Source organism: Rattus norvegicus, chromosome 16 (genome assembly GCF_036323735.1).
Source record: "Rattus norvegicus strain BN/NHsdMcwi chromosome 16, GRCr8, whole genome shotgun sequence".
Classification (NCBI taxonomy): Eukaryota; Metazoa; Chordata; class Mammalia; order Rodentia; family Muridae; genus Rattus; species Rattus norvegicus.
The window spans coordinates 8,386,848-8,408,548 of NC_086034.1; the positions used below are offsets into that span (position 1 = coordinate 8,386,848).

At 44.8% G+C, this 21,701-nt stretch overlaps 1 protein-coding gene across 7 annotated transcripts in view; it reads right to left on the minus strand.

Moving 5' to 3' along the window:
* Wdfy4 (WDFY family member 4) overlaps window positions 1-21,701 on the minus strand; it is a 228,631-nt gene that overhangs the window by 158,701 nt on the left and 48,229 nt on the right. For 6 of the 7 annotated variants that reach the window (XM_039095074.1, XM_039095077.1, XM_039095075.1 and 3 more), the window contains exons 12-13: window positions 19,254-19,831; window positions 8,248-8,341 (exon numbers count right to left, since the gene is read on the minus strand). In XM_039095074.1, coding sequence (XP_038951002.1) covers window positions 8,248-8,341; window positions 19,254-19,831 — 672 coding nt within the window. Of the gene's footprint in view, window positions 1-6,288; window positions 6,603-8,247; window positions 8,342-19,253; window positions 19,832-21,701 lie in introns of those variants that run through there. The other variant, XM_039095079.2, reaches the window with a different exon arrangement.

Here is a 21,701-nt window from a genome sequence, read left to right on the forward strand (position 1 = left end):
TATTAATGCATTCCCACGATCCCTGGTCTCAAGAAATTGAGTGTGCAATTTTTGTGCCCTAGACATAGTCTGAATAGCTGAACTTGAGGTGCAAAAAACAAGAAATGGCAAGGGAAGACAGTAGAAGAAACGAGAAGAAAAAGACCTGCCATTTGGGCCACATGAATCCCACCCAACTGCAATGTTTGCCCCATCATGTCAGGTCCAGTGAGCCTTTCAAACCTATTCATCTCCAGGTAAAATAGCATCCAATTGCTCAGCTCACCCCTGAATATTTTACTGGAGAATTATGAATCAGTGGTAAAGGCAGAAGACACAGAATGGCCACTGCAATACAGTGTAACAAACCCAGATCTTTACCAAGTTCCTTGTTGGGGAAAATAGCTCTTTTCAGTCATCCACACTCACCTAATGCTCTCCACAGCTATGAGCACTGTCAATATTTTAGTTATTCAAGACCCATATGATTCGTTCAAGTGTTTGAAGTACATAGGCAAATTCCAGAAACTGACACCCATTTCCAAACTTAGGCACAAACGAGTTCGCAGACGCAAACAGCTTATGTCTCTCCTGTCTGTCCCATTGGGCTGTGTGGGAACACTCCACACTATCATCACCCTGCCCAGAGCCTTCAGACTGCAGAGTGCAGACAGACCACAGTCTCCCGGATGCCTGGATGTGGCCAGGGGAATCGTTTTCCATGCTCTTGGCTGAGAGCAAATGCCGCAGGCCTCACTTTGAGAAAGTATGCCCAGCACTCGGCAACAATGTTAACTTTGCTCATTGTTGTCTGACGCTTGGGGTAGGGGTTGGGGAGCCGTATCTATATTGAACATTGCACGAGGCTCCTTAAAAATTAAAATTAATAACATTACAATACTCAAGGTTTGTAGAGTTGGAATGTTACAGATCTCAAGCCAAAATTGCTTGGGCTACCTTGAATCCCCTTGAACGTCAACTTGTTGCCCTTCTCTGACCTAACTCCTTTTATCAGTTAAAGCTTGGAAATGTATCAAGTCAGCAGACCTCTAGCTTTCACCAACTCCTAAGCTAAGAATGTCATCAAACCGCATCTAAAACTCACCTCAGGCTTTTGCCTCCTTTGCTGTCACCCACCTATCTGCCATCCTCACTCAAGTAACTGGGAGGTGCGGTGCTTAGAAGGGCTTTTATGCCATGTGACCACTCTCATCACGGAATGTGTCATTCAAGGAACATTGAACTGTGTCCCTGGGTCATAGCATTTAATTCAGAATAAACTACTTATTTCTTGAGGGGACCTTTGGGTGGGGGCCCAAGACAAACCATTTTGATAAAAGGAGCTATCTGGATCAGGACCAGACACCAGCACGGGCTCTTATTCAAGCATCCATGTCGCCTGAATGGATTGATGTCATTGAGTCCTTCCTGGGATCTGATCTTCTCTCTCAGTTTGACTGATGGCCCAGTGGTTTATTCTGAGGTAGTTGCTAAACATCCTTTTACTTGCAAAAGCATTTCTCAGGCCCATTGTTACCCAGCAGTCTTCCCTTTGCCCCTCTATTTCTCCAGGGTCTAACTCGAGCCTCTCTCCTATCTAATGGAACCTTGCCTCTTTTAGTTTAGAAACACAGAATGCAGGGGTGGGGGTAAGGGGGTAGTGGTGGCTGGAGAGAAGGTTAGTGAGTAGGCACCCAGACTACTCTTCCAGAGAACTCAGGATCTATTCCCAGCACTCATATGGAGGCTAACGACTGTAATCTTAGTTCAGGGAGCTCCAACAGTTACCGTGGGCACCAGGCACACAGGTAAAATGTCTATATACATAATGATGTGTGTGTGTGAGAGAGAGAGAGAGAGAGAGAGAGAGAGAGAGAGAGAGAGAGAGAGAGAAGGGGGAGTGAATAAAGAAACACTGAGAACCTGATTATGAAGATGGCAGAGGTAAGAGATACTTGCTTCCCTCCAGGTGCTGGGAGACTCCTCAGGACACCAGCAGCCTCAGCTAATCCTACCCCACTGTGTTAAGCCCCTTCATGTCCACATAAACACTTAAAATAAATCCGGAGAGTGGGAGGAACCGACCTTGACCAGAGCCCAAGGAAGTTTCTCCCACAAGCACCACATAAATCTCACCCACTCTACATACACATCCTATCAGCTAGCAAAGGCCATAATTTGGAAGACACTAAAATGGGAAGCAGGAGTTCAAGGAAGGAGTCAATATTCAGAGGAAGACCACTGTGACACCAGTAGGTTCCCTGTTAGATGAACGTGGCAATGCAACTTTCAAGTGTTTGAGACAAAACATGGGACACTTGCCATTTTAACTTGGTTTTGCTTTGTTTTGCCCACACTGGATTAGTTAAAGATGATAAACGGCCAGCCAGGCTTACTCTATTAATTTTAAAACATCTGGAAGCAAAACTAGGAGATTTGCTAACTCTCAAGAAATTAGAAAATATCTTTAAAAGACAGATGTTTTAACAACAACAAAAACCATAGGAAAGCAATAAGAAAGTTTTAGAGGCTTTGTCAAGAATGATGATAAACTCTGAGGAGACTCACTTTTCTCAGCCCTATTTTCCTCTCGTCTCTGACCCAGTCTCTCCTCCATCTTTATCACCTTCCCTGAACGTATTTCTTTAGAAATCCCTGAGCAGAACAAAATCAGTAAGGAAGGAAAAGATTGTTACGGTGTCCTCTCAGATAGAGCAAAGGCAGAAGAGAGCCCTAGACTGTTCTGTCTCTGGGCTGGGTCAGACAGCTCTGGGCTTTGCGAAAGCTTTCATTGAGACTTCCCTGTGGACAGCAGGCTTTCTGAGTCTCAGTACTGAGCTGGAAATTTCTCTTGTGTGTTCCTCCCCCTGCAGACTCGCCACAGAACAGAGGACACTAACCTGAGTCTGAATGGGAAACATCCTCCTGAGACCTCTCTGCTTTCATTTAAAAAATACTGATCCCCCCACACCTTGGTTCTTGTAAGAGTCATGTTTTTGGAAGTGAAGGTTCAGAATTAAGCGTTGCTTAATGCTTTGGGGAAAGTAATCAGATCAGTGGTCTATTAAAAATGGTAAATCATAGGGGTTGGGGATTTAGCTCAGTGGTAGAGCGCTTCCCTAGCAAGCGCAAGGCCCTGGGTTCGGTCCCCAGCTCCGAGAAAAAGAAAAAAAAATGGTAAGTCATATATCCAAATGAAAGCCACATACAATGTCTTCAGGGACAGTGGCCGGGTGTTTTGTGTATATATATATATATATATATATATATATATATATATATATATATATATATATATATCCCTGTCCTCAGGGGGGGTTATGTCTGTCCCTTGTTTACACAAAAACAAAAACTTCTGAGTGTTAACAACTGAAGTTGATAAATTAGTTCCAATTCCATGTATAGCTCATGGTATAACCGGAAGTTTAGGACAAAGGTGTCAACTTGGATGACAAGCGAAGTGGCCTTGGTCATGATGTGCCAATTAAAGAGATGGATAAGTGTGGGACATAGAGGAGATCTGGCCCATGAGACACTTTGAGGAAAGTGGACAGGGGGCTCCAATGTTAAGGTGCCCATCTTCAGGGTACTGACCTGGCCTTTATATTTAGACAGAAAATGAATTGGGCGAAGAGGAAAGAGGTACTTGTAATTACGCAATCTTGGTGAGGATGAGGTCTATTTGATCATCCTCCTTTACGGTGGTGCTACAGGGTGGTCCAAAGGAGTCCTCATGGCTTGGGTAGAGAAGTTGGTTCTGATCCAGGTTACAGTCTCATCCTTTACAAGAACTGCCTTACAAGGAAGACGGCCCATCCTGGAGAGTTTGTAGTTCCTGGAGTCCAGGGTGACTGCAACTTTGGAGCAATCATTTATTCCCCTGTCTTTGGCTTTGATGAAATATCTCACACAGTCACACCTTAGGTGACTTGCAGAGTTGTGCCTGTGTCTGCCTTGAAGTAAAAGAGACACACGCAATAAAGACAGAGAGGCCGAGCTTCATTCTGCTGGGTTTTCCCTGGTGGCCCAAGCAAAGCGTTAACACTGTTTAGCAAAAGCAATAGGCAAACACTTGTCATGTTATGAGTCTTTTAAATATTTAACCAATTACTTAATTCAATTATTTTTTGGTAGGGAAAGTAAGTGCAAATGTCTCCAGGACCATTAATGTTCTTTACCTGTGTATCTGCAACAGCTTTCTTGGTTTTCGCTAGAATATAATATTATTTTATTTAAATGAAAGTTTCCTGGAATTGTTTTTTTTTTTAAAAACAAGACACAAAAGAACCATCAAGTAGCAGTGATAGCAACAGTTAAAGTGTCAGTTGAGGGGGCTGAAATTTTTTAAAGAAAAAAATGCTTTTGCACAAGGAAGGATCTTGTACGGTAAAATAAAATCTTATCCTGATGTAAATAACTTCCCAGAAGAAGAACAGAGAGGGAGGACAAGGCTGCCAGGTTGAAGTATGTTGTACGAAGGTCCATGGACGATAAGGCTTAAAGACGATATGCTTACACAAAGCTCATTACAGCAAAGTTACTAAAAACTCTTTAGGTCAGGATTAAATTCATAACGAGAACAAAGTTTAATTTCTATGTCCACATTTAAGAACACTAACTCAGAAAGCAAGGATCTCATAGCTCATCTCTTCACTGAATGAAGTGTTTAAAACCTGGTAATTATATTTCAGTTACATACTTTCAGCTCAAAAACATAATATGTATTCAGGCTAAGTTGGTGTGGTTCCCCTACCGAATTAAAGTCAGGTGGCCACAGCCTTAGCACTCATTCCTCTTCATAGTTGTCCTAAGAACAATGATACTGTTGAATGAGAGGTAAAGCCATTCCCTAACTTCTCCCACAGTTCTGTGACTATTGGGTGGCACACAAGAGACCTGATCATGGCCTGCTGTCTCCATAGCCCTTTAGAGTACATGGTCATTAAATCTAGAAGTGTCGGTGGTCACGATGTTTGGTGAGCCAAGGCAGTTCAAGTCTCTCAGCGTGGTATTCAGGCTCTTGGCCTTAATGGCTGACTTTCCCAGGCTCACTGACGTGATTTAATCCAGCTGAACAAAACCAAATATGCCCCTTCCTCTGTGCCTCTCGGTATCTGAGTCCCTCCTCCCTCCCTCCTCCCCTGAGGGGGTGACCATGCGTCTTCTTCAAGTCTTCCCAGCAGTGTCAATACTCCTCACCGTGCCTATAGACAAGCCTCTCACAGCCAGCTCAGCGCCGTCTTACCACCGCCTATGACTTCCCATCCCCAAAGCCAGAGCACGAGTTCTGGCACCATTCACCTCTGAATAACTGGAGGTGCAAGCAAGGAGACTCCAGTTCTTCACGAAAGCAAACCCACACCACTGGTTGCTCCCACGCAGGCTAAGTGCAGCCAACTCTGTTCCGTTGTACCTGACTTCCCACCCTCAGAACTAGAGCTGTCTCATTCCTAAGCAGGTATCCCTCCACCAACAACTGCCTGAAGGCTGCCATCCTGGAGGAAATGGAAAGGCGTTTGGGGTGGACAGAACTCCAACCCACAACAGCGTCCTTGTGGGATCAGATATGTGCAGCTGCTAAGAATGCTGGGAAAGGAGAGTCTTCCAATGGATTGGGTTTTTCCAAGCCCAAGAAACTGAGTTGAATTTCTTTTTTTTTTCCTTTTGTGCAACTAAATTCCTACCTCCTGGTTTGGGTAAAAAAAATGCCAGAAGCAAAGAAAGAGTCAGGTTATCCATTCCTAAGAGGGGCCAGCAATACTGGCATATTTGAGGGCTGGACATAGAACAAATTTAATCTGGCTGTAATTGGAAGTAGACCAGAACGGGACACCCATAAGGTCAGTAAAGCCTCTGACACCATCGGTTTCTGAGGCACAGGGGGGAAGGCTCAGAGTGAGATGAGAAACAGAGAGAGCATTAGGATGGACCTGCAGACCCTCAGGAGCTGAGCCAGAGTGGCTCTCCATCCCTTCCTAACACTGCCATCTACTGAGATGTTCCGCTCCTCTTTTCCTGCAGCGAGGAAGAAGTCCGCAGAAGCCTAGAATCAGTCTGCTTTCAGCGATTTCTCCTGCGGTGTCGTTTCTCCTTTGATTTACTGTTCTATCTGCTAGCGTGAGGCTCCCTCCGCCCCTTCCTTCAGAAATTAATTACTGTAATTATCCAACTTTTAATAGCTGCTGATTTGGCATCTGCAGAAAATATCTGAGAAAATGCATCTCTAGGTTCATTTGCATATTTGAGAAGCAGTGACGATGAATCGGGACTTCTCCTCAATTACTTATTGACCTGAATAGAAGAACAGGATTGTGCCAAATGGATTTCTTATTTGCATTCTTAATTTGGGGGGAAGGGGTTGCTATTACAGAGTGAGTAAAACATATGAATGCTGGGTTCAGCCACATCTGTGGGGTGAGCAGCAGCAGGCCAGCCCTCTGCTCGTCGACTCCGTCTCTTCACTGTCCATCACTGCAGAACACGGACATCAGGTTGACTGCCAAGACACACAGACCACCAGCATGGCCATTCTTATAGTATTGTATAAACAGCTGAAGAAGCCAGTCTCAAGGTAAGGTGAATGTCCGGACAAAATTGCCACATGTCCCTGCATTCCACAGGAGCTGTAAAGATCAGAAACTCACTCACTGAGCATGCCCTCAGGTTGGCTCTGGGTAAGTTTCAGATCTTCTCCCTCGTCAATTAGATGATCTTAGGAAGTCACATAACTTTCCAGATCCTCGAGCGCTTGCAGAATGGGGCAGAGAACAGCTGCTTGTGGACTTTTTAAGAACCTCTGGGAAGAGGGCTGATATTGCACTCCTGGCATAGAGGGGCTATCCAATGTGTGTTGAGTCTCCAGTGTGCTGAAGGGAAGTATGTGTTAGGCAGTAAGGTAGAGAAGCAAAGATCTCAGGCCTCAGGAAATTCAGGCTACAAGGCACTTGATATAAGGGTAGAATGCATTAATCTGTTAGATACTAAAGGAAGCTGGTCTTTAAAGCTGAGGCCCAGCAAGTACCCCTTTCCTGTGCACACAAGACAGCACTCTTGCTGATAAAGGGGTGTCTATCTTCCTCTGTACTGAACCTAAGCTGAACCTGTGACCGGCTCATTGGGAATGATGAAATGCTGTGGAGACAATATTGACTTGTTCCAGACCTGAATTTCCAGAAAAATTTCTAGAAGCTTCTGCTTTTGTGCCTTTGAGAGCCCTGGGCTGCTGTGTTCCCTCCTGAGAACCCACATAGAGATACAGGTAGAGGCCAGACGCAGGTGAGCATGAGGAGGAGACCTAGGCCACACTGACAGCTGAGGACAAGAACACAGGTAGCTGAGCTAGCTCTTCGGTGGCCACTTGTTTCATGTGTTGGTCCCCTGAAGTGCTAGATCCATTACTGGAAGAACGTCTGTGGGATTCTTCCCCAGCCAGTATCACAAGAAGTATATTTCATCCCTGTTGACACACAGTGTCATAAAAAATACTCATTCTGTCAGACAAACTCACTGTATGAACATAATAGAGTGTACCTACTAACCCATCACTGAGTCCTGGAAGCTTAGGGAGTCCCTGATACACACAGTCTATCATTGTTAGTGAATCATCCCATGACTCAGGACTGTGAGGATGTAGTTATTACTAATTTCATAGTCTGTTTATCCAACAAGTTCCCTGCCACTATGCTGTATCTCCCCATCTGCCAGCTTCATGCCCACTCTGTCATTGCTCTCCATGAGAACCGAAAGCAGAGTAAGCGATGTCACCAGGGAACATATGAACACAGACCATATTCAGGCTATTTTCACTCCCACCCCAGACACCACTGTTTCTTAGTAAGAACAATACCATCTCTACCAGTAAGTTCCTTCTCCACTCTACTTTTCTCAAGTCTCAGAGGACCTGCAAAATTTGTACCATGTCACTATTATTTCAGATGGCATGCGTGCCAATCAGCTGTCATTTCTTCCTAAAACAGATGCCCTCTGTGGATGAGGCAAAGCTGAACCAAATCCTTCAACTATGTTTTTCTCTCCTGTTGCTTTTAGAAGATTTGCCCACTGCACAGGAATGACTGCTTTGAATGCCCTTTGACGGGTGATCACAGATCTATCAAGGGTCCAAGACACACTGACACAACCCTTCAAGAGCTTCTGCCCAGGGGTGGCCCTGATAATCATGGTACACTAGAACAAAAGAAGTCTCACTGTGGAAGTCATGCCCCAGGTCAGCCAGCTAACAGAGACAAGTTTGTGTTCGTCAGAAGATACCTGTGGGTGATCGCCAAGGTATAGGCGAGGCAGCAGTCTCACCATGATGCAAATGATCCCAGGGTGCATGATCGTGACGTCACCTTCATCCATCCTACAAAGAGAGGGAAAACGGAGCATGTCATATGACCTCTTTTAGTCTCTTTTCGTGCAGTTTTCTAGATCTTTCTTTCCAAAACAGAGCACAATCCACATTATCAGTGCCCCACCTAATAAGCAAATAACCCTGAGCTGATACATCTGAGCCTAATGTAGGTCAGCTATAAAATGGCATTACCAGCATCACATTTTCCTTCCAGGGACATAAACGCATCTCTGCCTCAATGCGCTGGTGCTGGGATTATGAAGTGCACCACTACTCTGGCTTATTTTCCTTTGCATGCGATCCAGGGATTGAACTCAGGTCCTCATGCTTGCAAAACAAGGATCTCAACAGCTGATCTGTCGTTCTTGAGGGGAAAAAATAAGTGTTTCAAGAGGAAATTGGCAAGGGCATAAATGGAGACATTTGTGGGACACTCGATAATGCATTGCTTTGAGAAGATTAACGGGGTGAAAAGGGCTTCATCACACAAGAAATAAGGTCTCAGATCAGACAGCCTAAGTGTCCACCTTCAGGTGCTATATTTAAAAAGAAAATATGTAAACCCAAAGCAAGTGAAAGAAATATAATAATAAAATAGGAAAGCTCATTCAGAGGGTGGGGATGGAGGATGAGGAGCGAGCAGCACGTCCCAGCTTCTGGGACCTGCTCAGGATGGCACTGGGCGGCCATCTTGAGTAGGTCTGTCCCACTCTTGCTACTTGGCAAACCAGAGTCCATATTTCCTTTCCCATGGAGCTCACCACTTATATCCCCATGCTTCCCAGTCAGCATTTACCTAATCATCCAGTGTGTCCCCAAAGGAATGTCACTGAAGCAAGCCCATGGAAGGTGTGTGCAAGAGAGGGAACGGATGTATGTCACAAGAGCAGATGTGTGTGGTGAGACGAGAAGGGACCTGTCACGTCCAGCACAGTCAACCAGCAAATTCCTAACGGTCACTGAGGAAGAAGGAACCAAACAGCCATGACAACCAGCCTTCACAACCATGACAACCAGCCTTCACAACCATGACAACCAGCCTTCACAACCATGACAACCAGCCTTCACAACCATGACAACCAGCCTTCACAACCATGACAACCAGCCTTCACAACCATGACAACCAGCCTTCACAGCCATGACAACCAGCCTTCACAACCATGACAACCAGCCTTCACAACCATGACAACCAGCCTTCACAACCATGACAACCAGCCTTCACAACCATGACAACCAGCCTTCACAGCCATGACAACCAGCCTTCACAGCCATGACAACCAGCCTTCACAACCATGACAACCAGCCTTCACAACCATGACAACCAGCCTTCACAACCATGACAACCAGCCTTCACAACCATGACAACCAGCCTTCACAACCATGACAACCAGCCTTCACAACCATGACAACCAGCCTTCACAACCATGACAACCAGCCTTCACAAAAAGCTAGAAAGGCTGAAGAAACGGACACACTGCTAAGTGCATGTGAACCATCAAATTTAGTCAAGAATGTATCGATAATTTAAACAGACCCATAAGCAATGAAGCTGAAGAAATAGCAAAAGACGTCCCCACAAGGAAAAAGCCTGGGCCAGCGTAGTGGCTCCATCTATAAAACTGCTGCCAGCGAGCGTTAAGATCTGAGGTTCAGACCCGGAATCTACATGGCAGGAGGACAGAGCTCTGACCTCCACACGAATGTGTGCTCACGTGCGTTCACGTGCACTCACACTCACACCTAATGAGTTAATCAGTAGAAAGATAGATGTAATTTTTAAAAAATAGTTTTAAACACATAAATAAATAAAAAAGAAAAGCTTAGATGAACAGATGTATGACCTAATTCTACCAAACTTTTAAGAAAGAACTGACATTAAGGTTTCTCAAGCTGTTCCACAAAACACTAGGGGTTGGGGGAACACGGACAAACTCATTCTCTGAAGTTAGTGTAACCCTGATACCCAAACTGGATAAGCACACAACACCATCAACACAACTACAGACCAATTCCCAGATGCGCACGCGCGCGCACATACACACACACACACACACACACACACACACACACACACACACACACACACACACAGTGTTCCACAGTGCTGTATACCAAATTCCAGAGCACATTAAGAAGATCGTACACCATGACCAAAGTGGTAGTCCATCTGCTCGGTGAAGCAGTCACCTGCCGATGGCAAAGGTGAATACAAACTGGTGGGCTCTCCAGCTGCCCTCAAAGCCTCTGTCCCAATGAAAGAGTAAAGGAAAGAAGAGAGGGGAAGGAAGAGAGGAAAAGAGGGAGGAAGAGGGAGAGGAGTAATGAGAGAGAGAGAGAAAGAGAGAGGGAGAGGGGGAGAGAGAGAGAGGGAGAGAGAGAGAGAGAGAGAGAGAGAGAGAGAGAGAGAGAGAGAGAGAGAGAGAAGGAGGACTTCAAAGAATCAGAAATCAGAAACCAAATTTGACACTTGAAGGTAGGGATCATAGACGGGATCCAGACAAAGGTTAGCCCACGTGGTCTATCTGAGTCTACCCCAGGAGTCCCCTCTTCCCACAGCAGAAATTGCTGCTGAGGAGACCCATGGGGAGGAGTGAGAGCTCATAGAACACAGCCTCAGAGGAAATATGACCGATGCTACCATAGCCCCACTGTGTTCCCATCTTTGTAAACTTTTACTTCTAGGTTTTATTTATTTATATTTACTATTTCTACATGTGTGAGCTTGTCTTCTGATAGCTTAGAACGTCCCAGATTAGGCTTTCATGGCTGTTCTTCCCTGCATGCTCCTGGCCTGCCACACCCTGTTTATTTGCCCTTCAGACCTCTAGCCCATATTATCTCTCATTCAGACTTCACTCTCTCCCTCATTTCCAGTTCTCCATTTACTACTCAATCATTAACACCTGCAGCTCTAAAACCTGCAAACAAAATTTCTCCACTCTCTACCCAAGTTCAGCTATCTCTACACCTCCCCTAAGGCACACCTGAAGTGCACATGTGTCTTCTGCTACGGGTTATTATGACTGGTGTCAAATACTTGAGTCTGTCATTCATTTGGCTTTTCCTCTCATCTAAATAGTCATGAGGAACATAAACCCAGATGATGACCATTCACCAGGATGACTCTTGTAAAATAAAACAAGCAGACAAATAGTGTGGGGGAAGAAAACAGGAACTCTCATCCTGTCAGACACATAAAACTCAAGGAAGAAACAAGCAGAAGACTGAGAAGACAGCCCCCCCCCATAGCTTCACAGCCTCTCAATAGAAGGAACAAAAAATAATGAGTAAGGTGAAGAGTCAGAGAAAGGTTGCAGAGTCCTGCTTTTATAAAGTCTCAGTAGCCACATAGGAGATTAAATGAACGGATGACTGAAGTAAAGAAATGAACTTAAGACCCACAAGAAATTATTAAGATATAATAATGACTTGCTAACCTTTATTATATGAAGAAAATGGCAATTGCTACAGAGAGGAAAAAATATAAGATGAGGTAGAAGAACCAAGAGTGATTTTTGGAGACAAGTTGAAAAGGGGGTACAGATACCCAGGTATAAAAAGCAAAGGGTGCTACCATTGCAAAGACCCCCACAGCGAGAGTGTGCCTGGCATATTCAGGAACCAGCAAAGAAACCTGATTGTCACCTGACCCCAAAGCCACACAAAGACCACACAGCAAACCAATAGAACAATATCCTACATCAACACACATGGAACCCACCATCCATGGTGTTAGCACAGTGGCAAATCCTACAGCATACACCAAGAACACCGGGACGAACAGGACTAAAGCCAGAAATGCGAGAGTGCTTAGCATAGAAAAGGCCCCACGTGGGAAAAACAACATGGTCATCTCAACTGTTACACACAAAGCATTTGACAAACGCCAGCCCTGATTCATGCTGGAAACCACAGAAACAGTAGAACACGTCTTCAACATGACAAATGGCAGAGCAGCCTATGGTGCCCAAAAGTAAGGGCCAATTGGAGAACTGGAAGAAACCCTAAGCACTAAAGTCATTGTCCACAAGAGAACTGAGGTGCATAGCTCACACTTGCTCACTTTAGAACCTACAACAAAGCTACAGAAATCAAAACAGTGTGGTTGTTCGCACTAGGAAGACACAGAAAACAGTTAAATCGATTTAAGGATACAGAAACGAACTTAAATATCTACTGCCATCTGACTTTAACAAGGCTACCACCCCACTGAGGACTCTTCAACAAATTATGCTGGGACACCTGGATGGCCACATGTGAAAGAGAGGACCAATACTCCACACCATATGCAGAAGGTGATTTAAATGGGTCAATGATACGGCATGAGAACTGAAATCGTAAAGCTTGCAGAAAAACATCAAGGTAGATGACCTTCGATATGACCACGGACCCAGCTACAACGGCAAAATCACAAGCAAAGAGGGCAAGAAAGAACATAAAACTTGGCCAAAATTAAAACCTTTCCTACATCACTATTACATGGAAGAACAGCTTATAGAGTGGGAGAAAATATTTGTAAACAATCTATGTGACGATGATATAATATCTGCAGTAAATAAAACAATAAAGAGCTTGCACCATGCAACAAAATGTTTATGGTTTTTACCCAATTTAAACAGCCCATGGTCTTAACTGGACATTTTCCCAAAAAATACACAGACAGCCAATAAACACCAGAAAAGATAGTCACCATCATTAGCCAAAGGGGGAAATCAAATCGCTTCGAATGGCCACTGTGCACTCACTAAAATGCTCTTTTAAAGGAACACTAACGTTGGCAAGCATTCAGAGAACTGGGCCCCTCATAGGTCACCGAGGGAGGGAGGTAGGGCTGCCTCAGCTGCAGTGGAGAAAGACAGTTGGCACTTCCTCAGAGTTAAGATCACTAGCATCAAGATTAGAAATATAAACTTAAACATAAATATTCACAGAACGCTGTTTATAGTGTCCAAAAGGTGGACGCAATCAGGGGTCCCCTAACACTTACGAGGGTAGACAAACCTTGGTGTGTGCACACAGTGGCATAGTGTTCATCCTCTAAGCAGGAAAGAGGAATTTTACATCCCATTACATGAATGAACTTTAAAAATATTAGCCCGGGTGATAGAAGCCATATCTAAAGAAAGGACCACCGACATTTTTTCTGTTTCTGTGCCATACTCAGAATAGGTGAAAAAACAGAGCTAGAAAGCAGACTGTTGACTGCCTAGGGGTTAAGGGAAGGAATAGGGAATGCATTTGGGCATAACTTAGGAGTGGTCAAAATATCTGGGACCTCAATAAAGGAAGTCACCCCCCAACACTGTGAATGAATGAAACACCACTGCACTGTCCCGACAACTGTGAATTCCACCTTAGTACACATCAGCACATGTGTAAGACGTTAGCAAAGGAGGAGACACCAACTGCCTCAGGGCAGATGCTCTACTCTGTTTCGCTTACCAATCACTGTAGGAATTTTTAAAAAACTGCTTCCTGGAGCTGGAGAGATGGCTTAGCAGCTAAACACACTTGGCTGCTTTTGCAGAGGACCCGAGTTTGGTTCCAAGTGCACTTGCCAGGTAGTTTAATGGTCTGTAACTCCAGTTCCAAGGGGATACATGCCTTGGCCTCCATCAGAACCTGCACTGATACCACACAGACACACACACACACACACACAGAGTGAGAGGAGAAGACAGAGAGAAAGAGAGATTGAGAAATTTACTTTATATTCCTAAGGAGACACTGTTCAAGCAAGAATTATTAGAACAGAGCTACAAGATGACCAACAGCAAAGTAAGACAAGAAAGGGGCTGTCCATAGGGCCTCTCTGCAGAACACCACTGAAACCTTTCCACGGCCCAGTGCTTGTCAAAGAGCATTGAAATCATGTCCTCTTATGAACACAAACTACAGCCACAACTTAAGCTCAGTCGTTAGTATTTAGCATTGCCGCTTTGACAGATATAAGGAATCAAAATTAGTCCCAAAGGCCTGCCCGAGTGGAAGAGGTCAAAGGTTAAGTAAGAGGCGAACGATGAAGAAGAGGAAGATTCCTGAATGGTAGGGACTTCCTTCTGGACTCTAAAAGACACAGCCACAGACAGTGACTCTTGTAGCTCCCCATCTACGTCACATCACAAGCCTATCTGCAGACTTCTATACCCAGCACTGTCTGTGGAAAATAGGAAGGCCTCGATGGGGTGCGGGGGGACCCCAGAGCCATATTACATTCCCTATTTTACTGATGTGCAGTTGCATTGTGCAGTGCCAGGTGACAGGTGCCCAGTGGCTCCCAGACAACAGCATCTAGGAGATGCCAATCCGGGAAGATCATCCAATCGACATTCCCAGAGCACATCTACACATGCACCGCAAATCGTTGAGTTCTGTGGTGTGCTGTGTGTTGTGTGCACATAGCATGCGATGTGTGTATCATGTGTATCCTGTGTATATGTGCTTCTATACTGTATATGGCATGCTTCTTCACAGAAATGGCACTTTAGGGACTTGGGAAATCACAGGTATACTTTGGGATTACAGAATATGTAACTCCTATTTTATTGTTATTTTAAAGATGTTGTTTAAAGTTTTTAAAAATTTATTTATTGTGGGGGATGCATTTCATGGTATGCAACTTGAGGGAGTTTGTTCTTGCCTTCCACCAAGTGAGACCCAGGAATTGAACTCAAGTCGTACAGCTTGGTGGAAAGGGCCTTTACCTACTCGGTCACCTCTCTGGAAACTTCTATCTTCTGTTCTATGAGACGGTTTCTTAAGTTGTAGATACTACTCGTGTTAAGTGGAGTCTTGCTGTGAAGAGGCCAGCAAAGAACCAGGCATGTGCTTGCCCAGAAAGCATCAGCTGTGACACTTCCAACGCTCTGCTATCCTCTGAAACCCTTATCTCACCAGGACCAACCACGTAGTCCGGAAAGTGAAGAGCAGGCAGACTTGGTGAGCCCAGGAAACACTAAGGCACAGAGCCAGCCCCTCTCATACCCTCTTCCCTGAATCCCTGGAGACTGGGTCGGCACTGCAGAAGAGAGAAGCTTCTTGCCCCAGAAGATCCCGTGTCCAGGGTAGGGAAAAGATGGATGGACAGCCTGCCAGTATGTCCCAGTCAGCCCTTGACCTTGTCCTCCGCACCATGGCTCTCTGGAAACCCAGAGTTTCACTTCCTGTTCTTAAACACCAGGAAAGGTCAAGGCCATCCATCTGTCTTACTGAGGGAAAATGTTCTCTTTTTGAAATGTAGCTCTTAACACATTTTAAAATTAGGAAACTAGGTGGACACCGACACATCTGTCATTTGTTAAGAAGCAGGGCTGCGCACCCTGTAGAATAAAACCTGAGCGTTAAACACCAGCTTCTCGGGACACAGTGAGAGATGGATTTGGCAGCTCAGCACCACTACTGTGGGAAGAAAACATGCACAAAGCATGCATATGTATGTGTACACACATACACACAAACATATACACACACATACACACACACATATATATACACACATACACCCACATACACACATACACACATATACACACACACATACATACACACACATACACATATATACATACACACAAACATACACACATACACACACATACATACACACATACATACACACACATACACATATATACATACACACAAACATACACACATACACACACATATACGCACATACACACATACACACATATACACACACATACACATACACACATACACATACACACATACACATACACACACATATACACACATACACACACATACACATACACACACACATACACACACATACACATATATACATACACATACACATACACACATACACACACATATACACACATACACACGTGCACACACATACACACACATACACATACACACATACACATACACACACATATACACACACATACACACACATATACATACACATATACACACACATACACATACACACACATACACACATATATACATATACACGTACACATACATACACACATACACACACATATATACATACACACACATACACATGCACACATACACACACATACACACATATATACATATACACGTACACACACATACACACATACACACGCACATACACATGCACACATACACACACATACACACACATATATACATACACACATACACATGCACACATACACACACATACACACACATATACACACATATACACATACACATGCACACACACATACACATGCACACATACACACACATACACACACATATACACATACACACACATATACATACACACATACACACACATACACACACACCCCTTTGGAACTGAACTAGGTTCATATTCTGACTCTCAGACATGACCCTAGGCTGTGTTCCTCTTTCTTAGGCTTGTTTTCCTCACTGTAAAATTCTAGAACGTGGGAGGAGATGAGATGAGATCAATAAACATTGGAGTTCATTCTTAGAGACAGTCATCGTGGACTGCTGCTTCTCCCCACTCGCTCAGTGTTATCTGATGCTAACGAGCACGCCCTTCAAGGGCTGGTAGATAAGCTGAACGAGCTTCCCAAAATACCAAGCTAACATAGGAGGCCTCAGGTCACCGGCAGAGGCCTCCTCTGAGCACTCCCCAGGAATGCAGAGATCTGGATTCACTGAGAATATACGCTCCCCAACACAGAGCCAAGAGAGCAGAGCATCAGGGTCTGGCAGCCTGGCTGATAAAAGATGGCCGCAAACTCCAGCAGGCATTTCTAGAGCTTCAGTAAGCGGAGGAAGCCAGGGAGGGATCACGTTCATGGAGACCTTATGAGATACAATTAGAAGTGACGCTGCACACAAGCAGCCGTCGGTGACAGCCATGGACATAGAACCAGACTCGCAAAGGACACAGAAGATAAAAATCATTGTGATCCACGTGGTTGAAGAAATAAGGGAGACATAAATGTGAGCCCAGGAAAAGGACCGTAAGACCATGAAGCTGACCTGTAAAGGACCAAGAAGTACTCGTGTCTCTGTGTTATGTGCACACATGTGCATGAGACTCGTGAGTGAGTGTGTATGTGTGTGTGTGTGTGCGTGTACGTGTGCACACGCGCGCTTGTTCGTACTCATGCACACCTGTACATGTGTAAATTGCATCCTTTAAATTTTGAAACAAAGCCTAAATTGCTAGTGGTATACATCAGATTAGGTACAGTTAGTAGGAGACTCTGGTGAACCGGAAGAGACACCAGCATACTTTGGGAAGAACGAGTACCAAGAGATAAAGAGAGGAGAGGAGGGGAGGGGAGGGGAGGGGAGGGGAGGGGAGGGGAGGGGAGGGGAGGGGAGAGGCTGAGACTTAGAGGGAAGAATGGCTTAGTGAGGCACACATCTGTCTTAGGTCCAAATATCTGTAGCATATACTTTTAAAAGGTTAGAAAGGGGCAATAAAAATAACATGAGAATTGATGATGGACAGAGATTTCCAGATATAGTAATTCCATGGATATCAAGCAGAATAAAGCTTCAAAATGATCCACACCAGGATATATGAAGTGAAACTACAAAGCAGGAATAGTGCAGCTCTTTAAAGAAAGCAAATAAAGACAAAACGTCAATTTACAGCACTGACAAAGATTTTCCAAAGAGAAAATTAGTTAACAGCCACAATCAAAAGCAGTAGCTTTTATGTGTTCCAAGAAGACAGCTATTGGTCCAAACTGCATACTGAGCAAAACTATCTCCCAACGATTAGAAAGAAAATAAGTATTCTTAACCTTTTGAGAAATGCAAATTCAAACTTCTGGAAGATTCCATCTCACCCCGTTCAGAAGACCTATCACCAAAACCAAAAACTAAAACCAAACAAAACCTGATAACAAATGTTGGTGACTTTGTGACTAGAAATGGACTGACAATCACTGCTGGTGGAGAAGTAAACTTAGACAACCATGACAGAAATCAAGCTATGACATTCTTCGGCACGTTCCCAATGGACTCTATGTCCCACCATGGAGATATTGTCACATCCATGTTTAGGACTGCTTTATTTACAATAGCAAGGAAATATTATATATGCATATACATGCATGCATATATATATATGTATATATAAGTAATCCAAGTAGAAGGGGATTTTGGGAATGGAGAAGATATAGTGAGATATGGGCTGGGGAGATGGGGAAAAGAGAATCAGACAAAAGTAAGTTATATATGAAATTATCCTAAAGAAACATGTTACTTTGTATGCAAATTAAATATAAATGTTAAGACATTAACATGATCTTTCCTCTCCCTGACCGCCCCCAAATTTGTTGGCCTGGGTCCTCACATTCCTTGCCACGTGACTATGTTCTTCTGCAGTCAAACGTATTTGCTAAAGTCTGAGCCTTTGAGAGGTACAGCTTGTGGAAAGGAGGAGGTAGTCTTTGCTAGGAACAGATACTAGTGATACAAAAGACGAAGAAAAGCCCTGTGGTAGGACCAGTGGCTTCTGTCCTAAAAACTGAAAGAGCTCACCCAATCCCCTGGCGGCGCTCTGTGAAGGAGATGAGGCCACAGAGGCCAGGGCAGCCTGAATACCCAGGAAGACCCACCTAAACACCACAACTCCAAGGAGGAGGATCCCAGAGGAGAAAATCTGTCTCCATGGTGGCCTGCTCTTGCCTTCAAGACATCCAAAGCCTTGCAGGCTCTTGCACAAATCCACAGATAATTCCAGGTCTATGCTGACTTGGGTTAAATTTGCTATTAGGCCCCAGGATAGAGGAGCTTGGAGTCCTCCAAGTGACTTAAAGTCTGACAACTCTGGCACACCCAGTCTGTAGCTCCCCTACCCATTATACCCACAGGGATATCTGTATAACAAAGGAATGGACCACAGATCCACTGATGACCCCAAAACAGAAGCAGCCAGCCCAGTTCTAACCTCTCCTCCGGGTCTGGCCACTGCTTGAATTTGCCTTGGCGGCTCCCAGGCTCTCCCTTTCTGGCATCCAAAGAAGGCACCTGCCCAGCCTTGGATGGCTCCATCAGGTCTCTGTGCAGGTGGAGGGTACCACCGGCCATGCTTTCTAGGAAGCTGAGAATCTGTAGGCAGCTCTGCACCCTGGGTGGGAACTGGCAGCTGGAGGAAAAGGCCCCGCTCAGTAAATCCACGAAGGGCCTGGCTTTCATGTCAGATGAAGAGTACCGTTGAGCGCCTTCTTCCTCTGGGGCCCCAAAACAGCCCAGCAGACAGAGGTCCTCGGCCAACTTCTCAAAGAGCCCATTGCTCCTGAAGAAGTGCTTGTTGACAGGGTCCAAGTGCAGAGCAGCAGACACCACACAAAGGGTATGCAACACCAGCTCCAGGGTCTGGCTGGGGGACACTGCACTGCATGTTGTCACTGCAGGCAGCTGGAGGGACCCCTCCAGGTCAGAAAGCAGGGACAGTAGCCCATTGAAGCCACTGGAGACACGGAATGCAGCATGGCCCTTGGGTGTCTCCAGGATCCGGAGCAGAGACTGAAAGAGCAAAGAAAATATGTGAAATCCAGCAGGCAGGTCAAGACCACCAACGAGCTCACCCACCACGGTGCAGCGCTGTTCGTCACAAATGCCAGAGACTAGGCAAACTGGATGGATAGTTCTCACACATTGTGATATCAACCTTGTTTGCTCAGTTTTTTCTTTAGGTTGCCCACATGTGCCTTTTCTTAAAGGGCAGTCTTTAAGGGTCCATCGACCTGCTGGTGTCTCCACATAAATGTGTTTTCCTCCCAGAGGCTCTCAACCTTTATGACAATTTGGGGCGTGGGGGGGTGGGGGTTCGCATACAGATATCCTTACATATCAGACATTCACATTATGATTTATAACAGTAGATAAACTGCAGTTATGAAGTAACAAAATAATTTTATGGTTGGGGTCACTAAAATGTGATGAACTATATTAAAGGGTTGTAGCATTATGAGGGTTGAGAACCACTACTCTAGAATGAGTTTTTTGACCCCTGGTCCACAGCCCTCACCCCATCCTGAGAACATATCTCTCTCTCTTTTTTTTTTTTTTTTTGGTTCTTTTTTTCAGAGCTGGGGACCGAACCCAGGGCCTTGCGCTTCCTAGGTAAGTGCTCTACCACTGAGCTAAATCCCCAGCCCCGAGAACATATCTCTTACACACACACACACACACACACACACACACACACACACAGAGAGAGAGACAGAGACAGAGACAGAGAGAGTCAGAGAGAGACAGAGACAGAGAGAGACAGAGAGAGAGACAGAGACAGAGAGAGACAGAGGGACAGACAGACACAGGCAGACAGACTGACTGACCAGCTGGGAAGTTGTCTCAGCTCTCCACCGAACTGGGAGTCCACTTGATTAGGAACTACACCAGGCTTGCTCACCCCAGTAGAATTCAGCCGCATTTAATTCTCTGGGTGAGGAAAGTGCCATCTCTCCAATGTGAAGGAGATGCACAGTGACATTGTACATTGTTAAAGCTTCCACTGGCTATCCTTTACCCCGCCCCCATACAAGCAGCCGGGCTCTGCCACATGAGGAGAGGGGAAAGACAGTCTACTCATCAGATGTTGGTTATAAAGTGGAGGATTTCCAAAAGGCAGGACAAGCCTAACACAGTAACTACTCCTCTCAACCTACTCCTTTAATAAGGTTCATCACGTTGTGGTGACCCCTAACCATAAAATTACTTTGTTGCGACTTTATGGCTGAATTTTGCTATTGTTATAAATCATAAGGTTAGGCTGTTATAAATCATAATATCTAAGTTGTATGGATAGCAGACAGCCTAGATGCTGTGTGGGAAATGTAGCTGAAGTAGTCAGTGCACACACAGAACCCAAGACCCTCCACTTGCTGAGGCGTCTACAGGCAAATTTATTTCCCTGTAAAATCAAATCTTCACAGAGCATGCACAAAGTACGTTTACTGCCCACCATACATGGTTATACATTCCACATACAGAAAAGAAAGAGAATGAAAAGAAAGAAAGAAAAGAGGGAAGAGGGGGAGGGAGGGAATGCAGGAGTGGATGAGTTTACATAAATATTTAAAGCCTATGGCCCTGTGTATTGACCTCAGAGATAGCACCAGAACACATCTGAGACCAGACGTCTCTGACACATTTTTGGATAGTGGGTGGCCTCTGTAGTAGGCTCTGGAGGCAGAAAGACAGAAAGTGCTGTACTGAATCAAGGAAAGGGGCATTATTCAAAATCATCTTTGGGAAGTTTAAGATATGGTTCAAAGGTTAAGAATGAAAAGGAGACTCCCACTTTGGGCCTAGAGCCAATGCTGTGACCTAATCGCATGGCTTAGGATGTGGATGATAAAGGCCAACAGAGAGGGAAACCTAGGTACTCGAA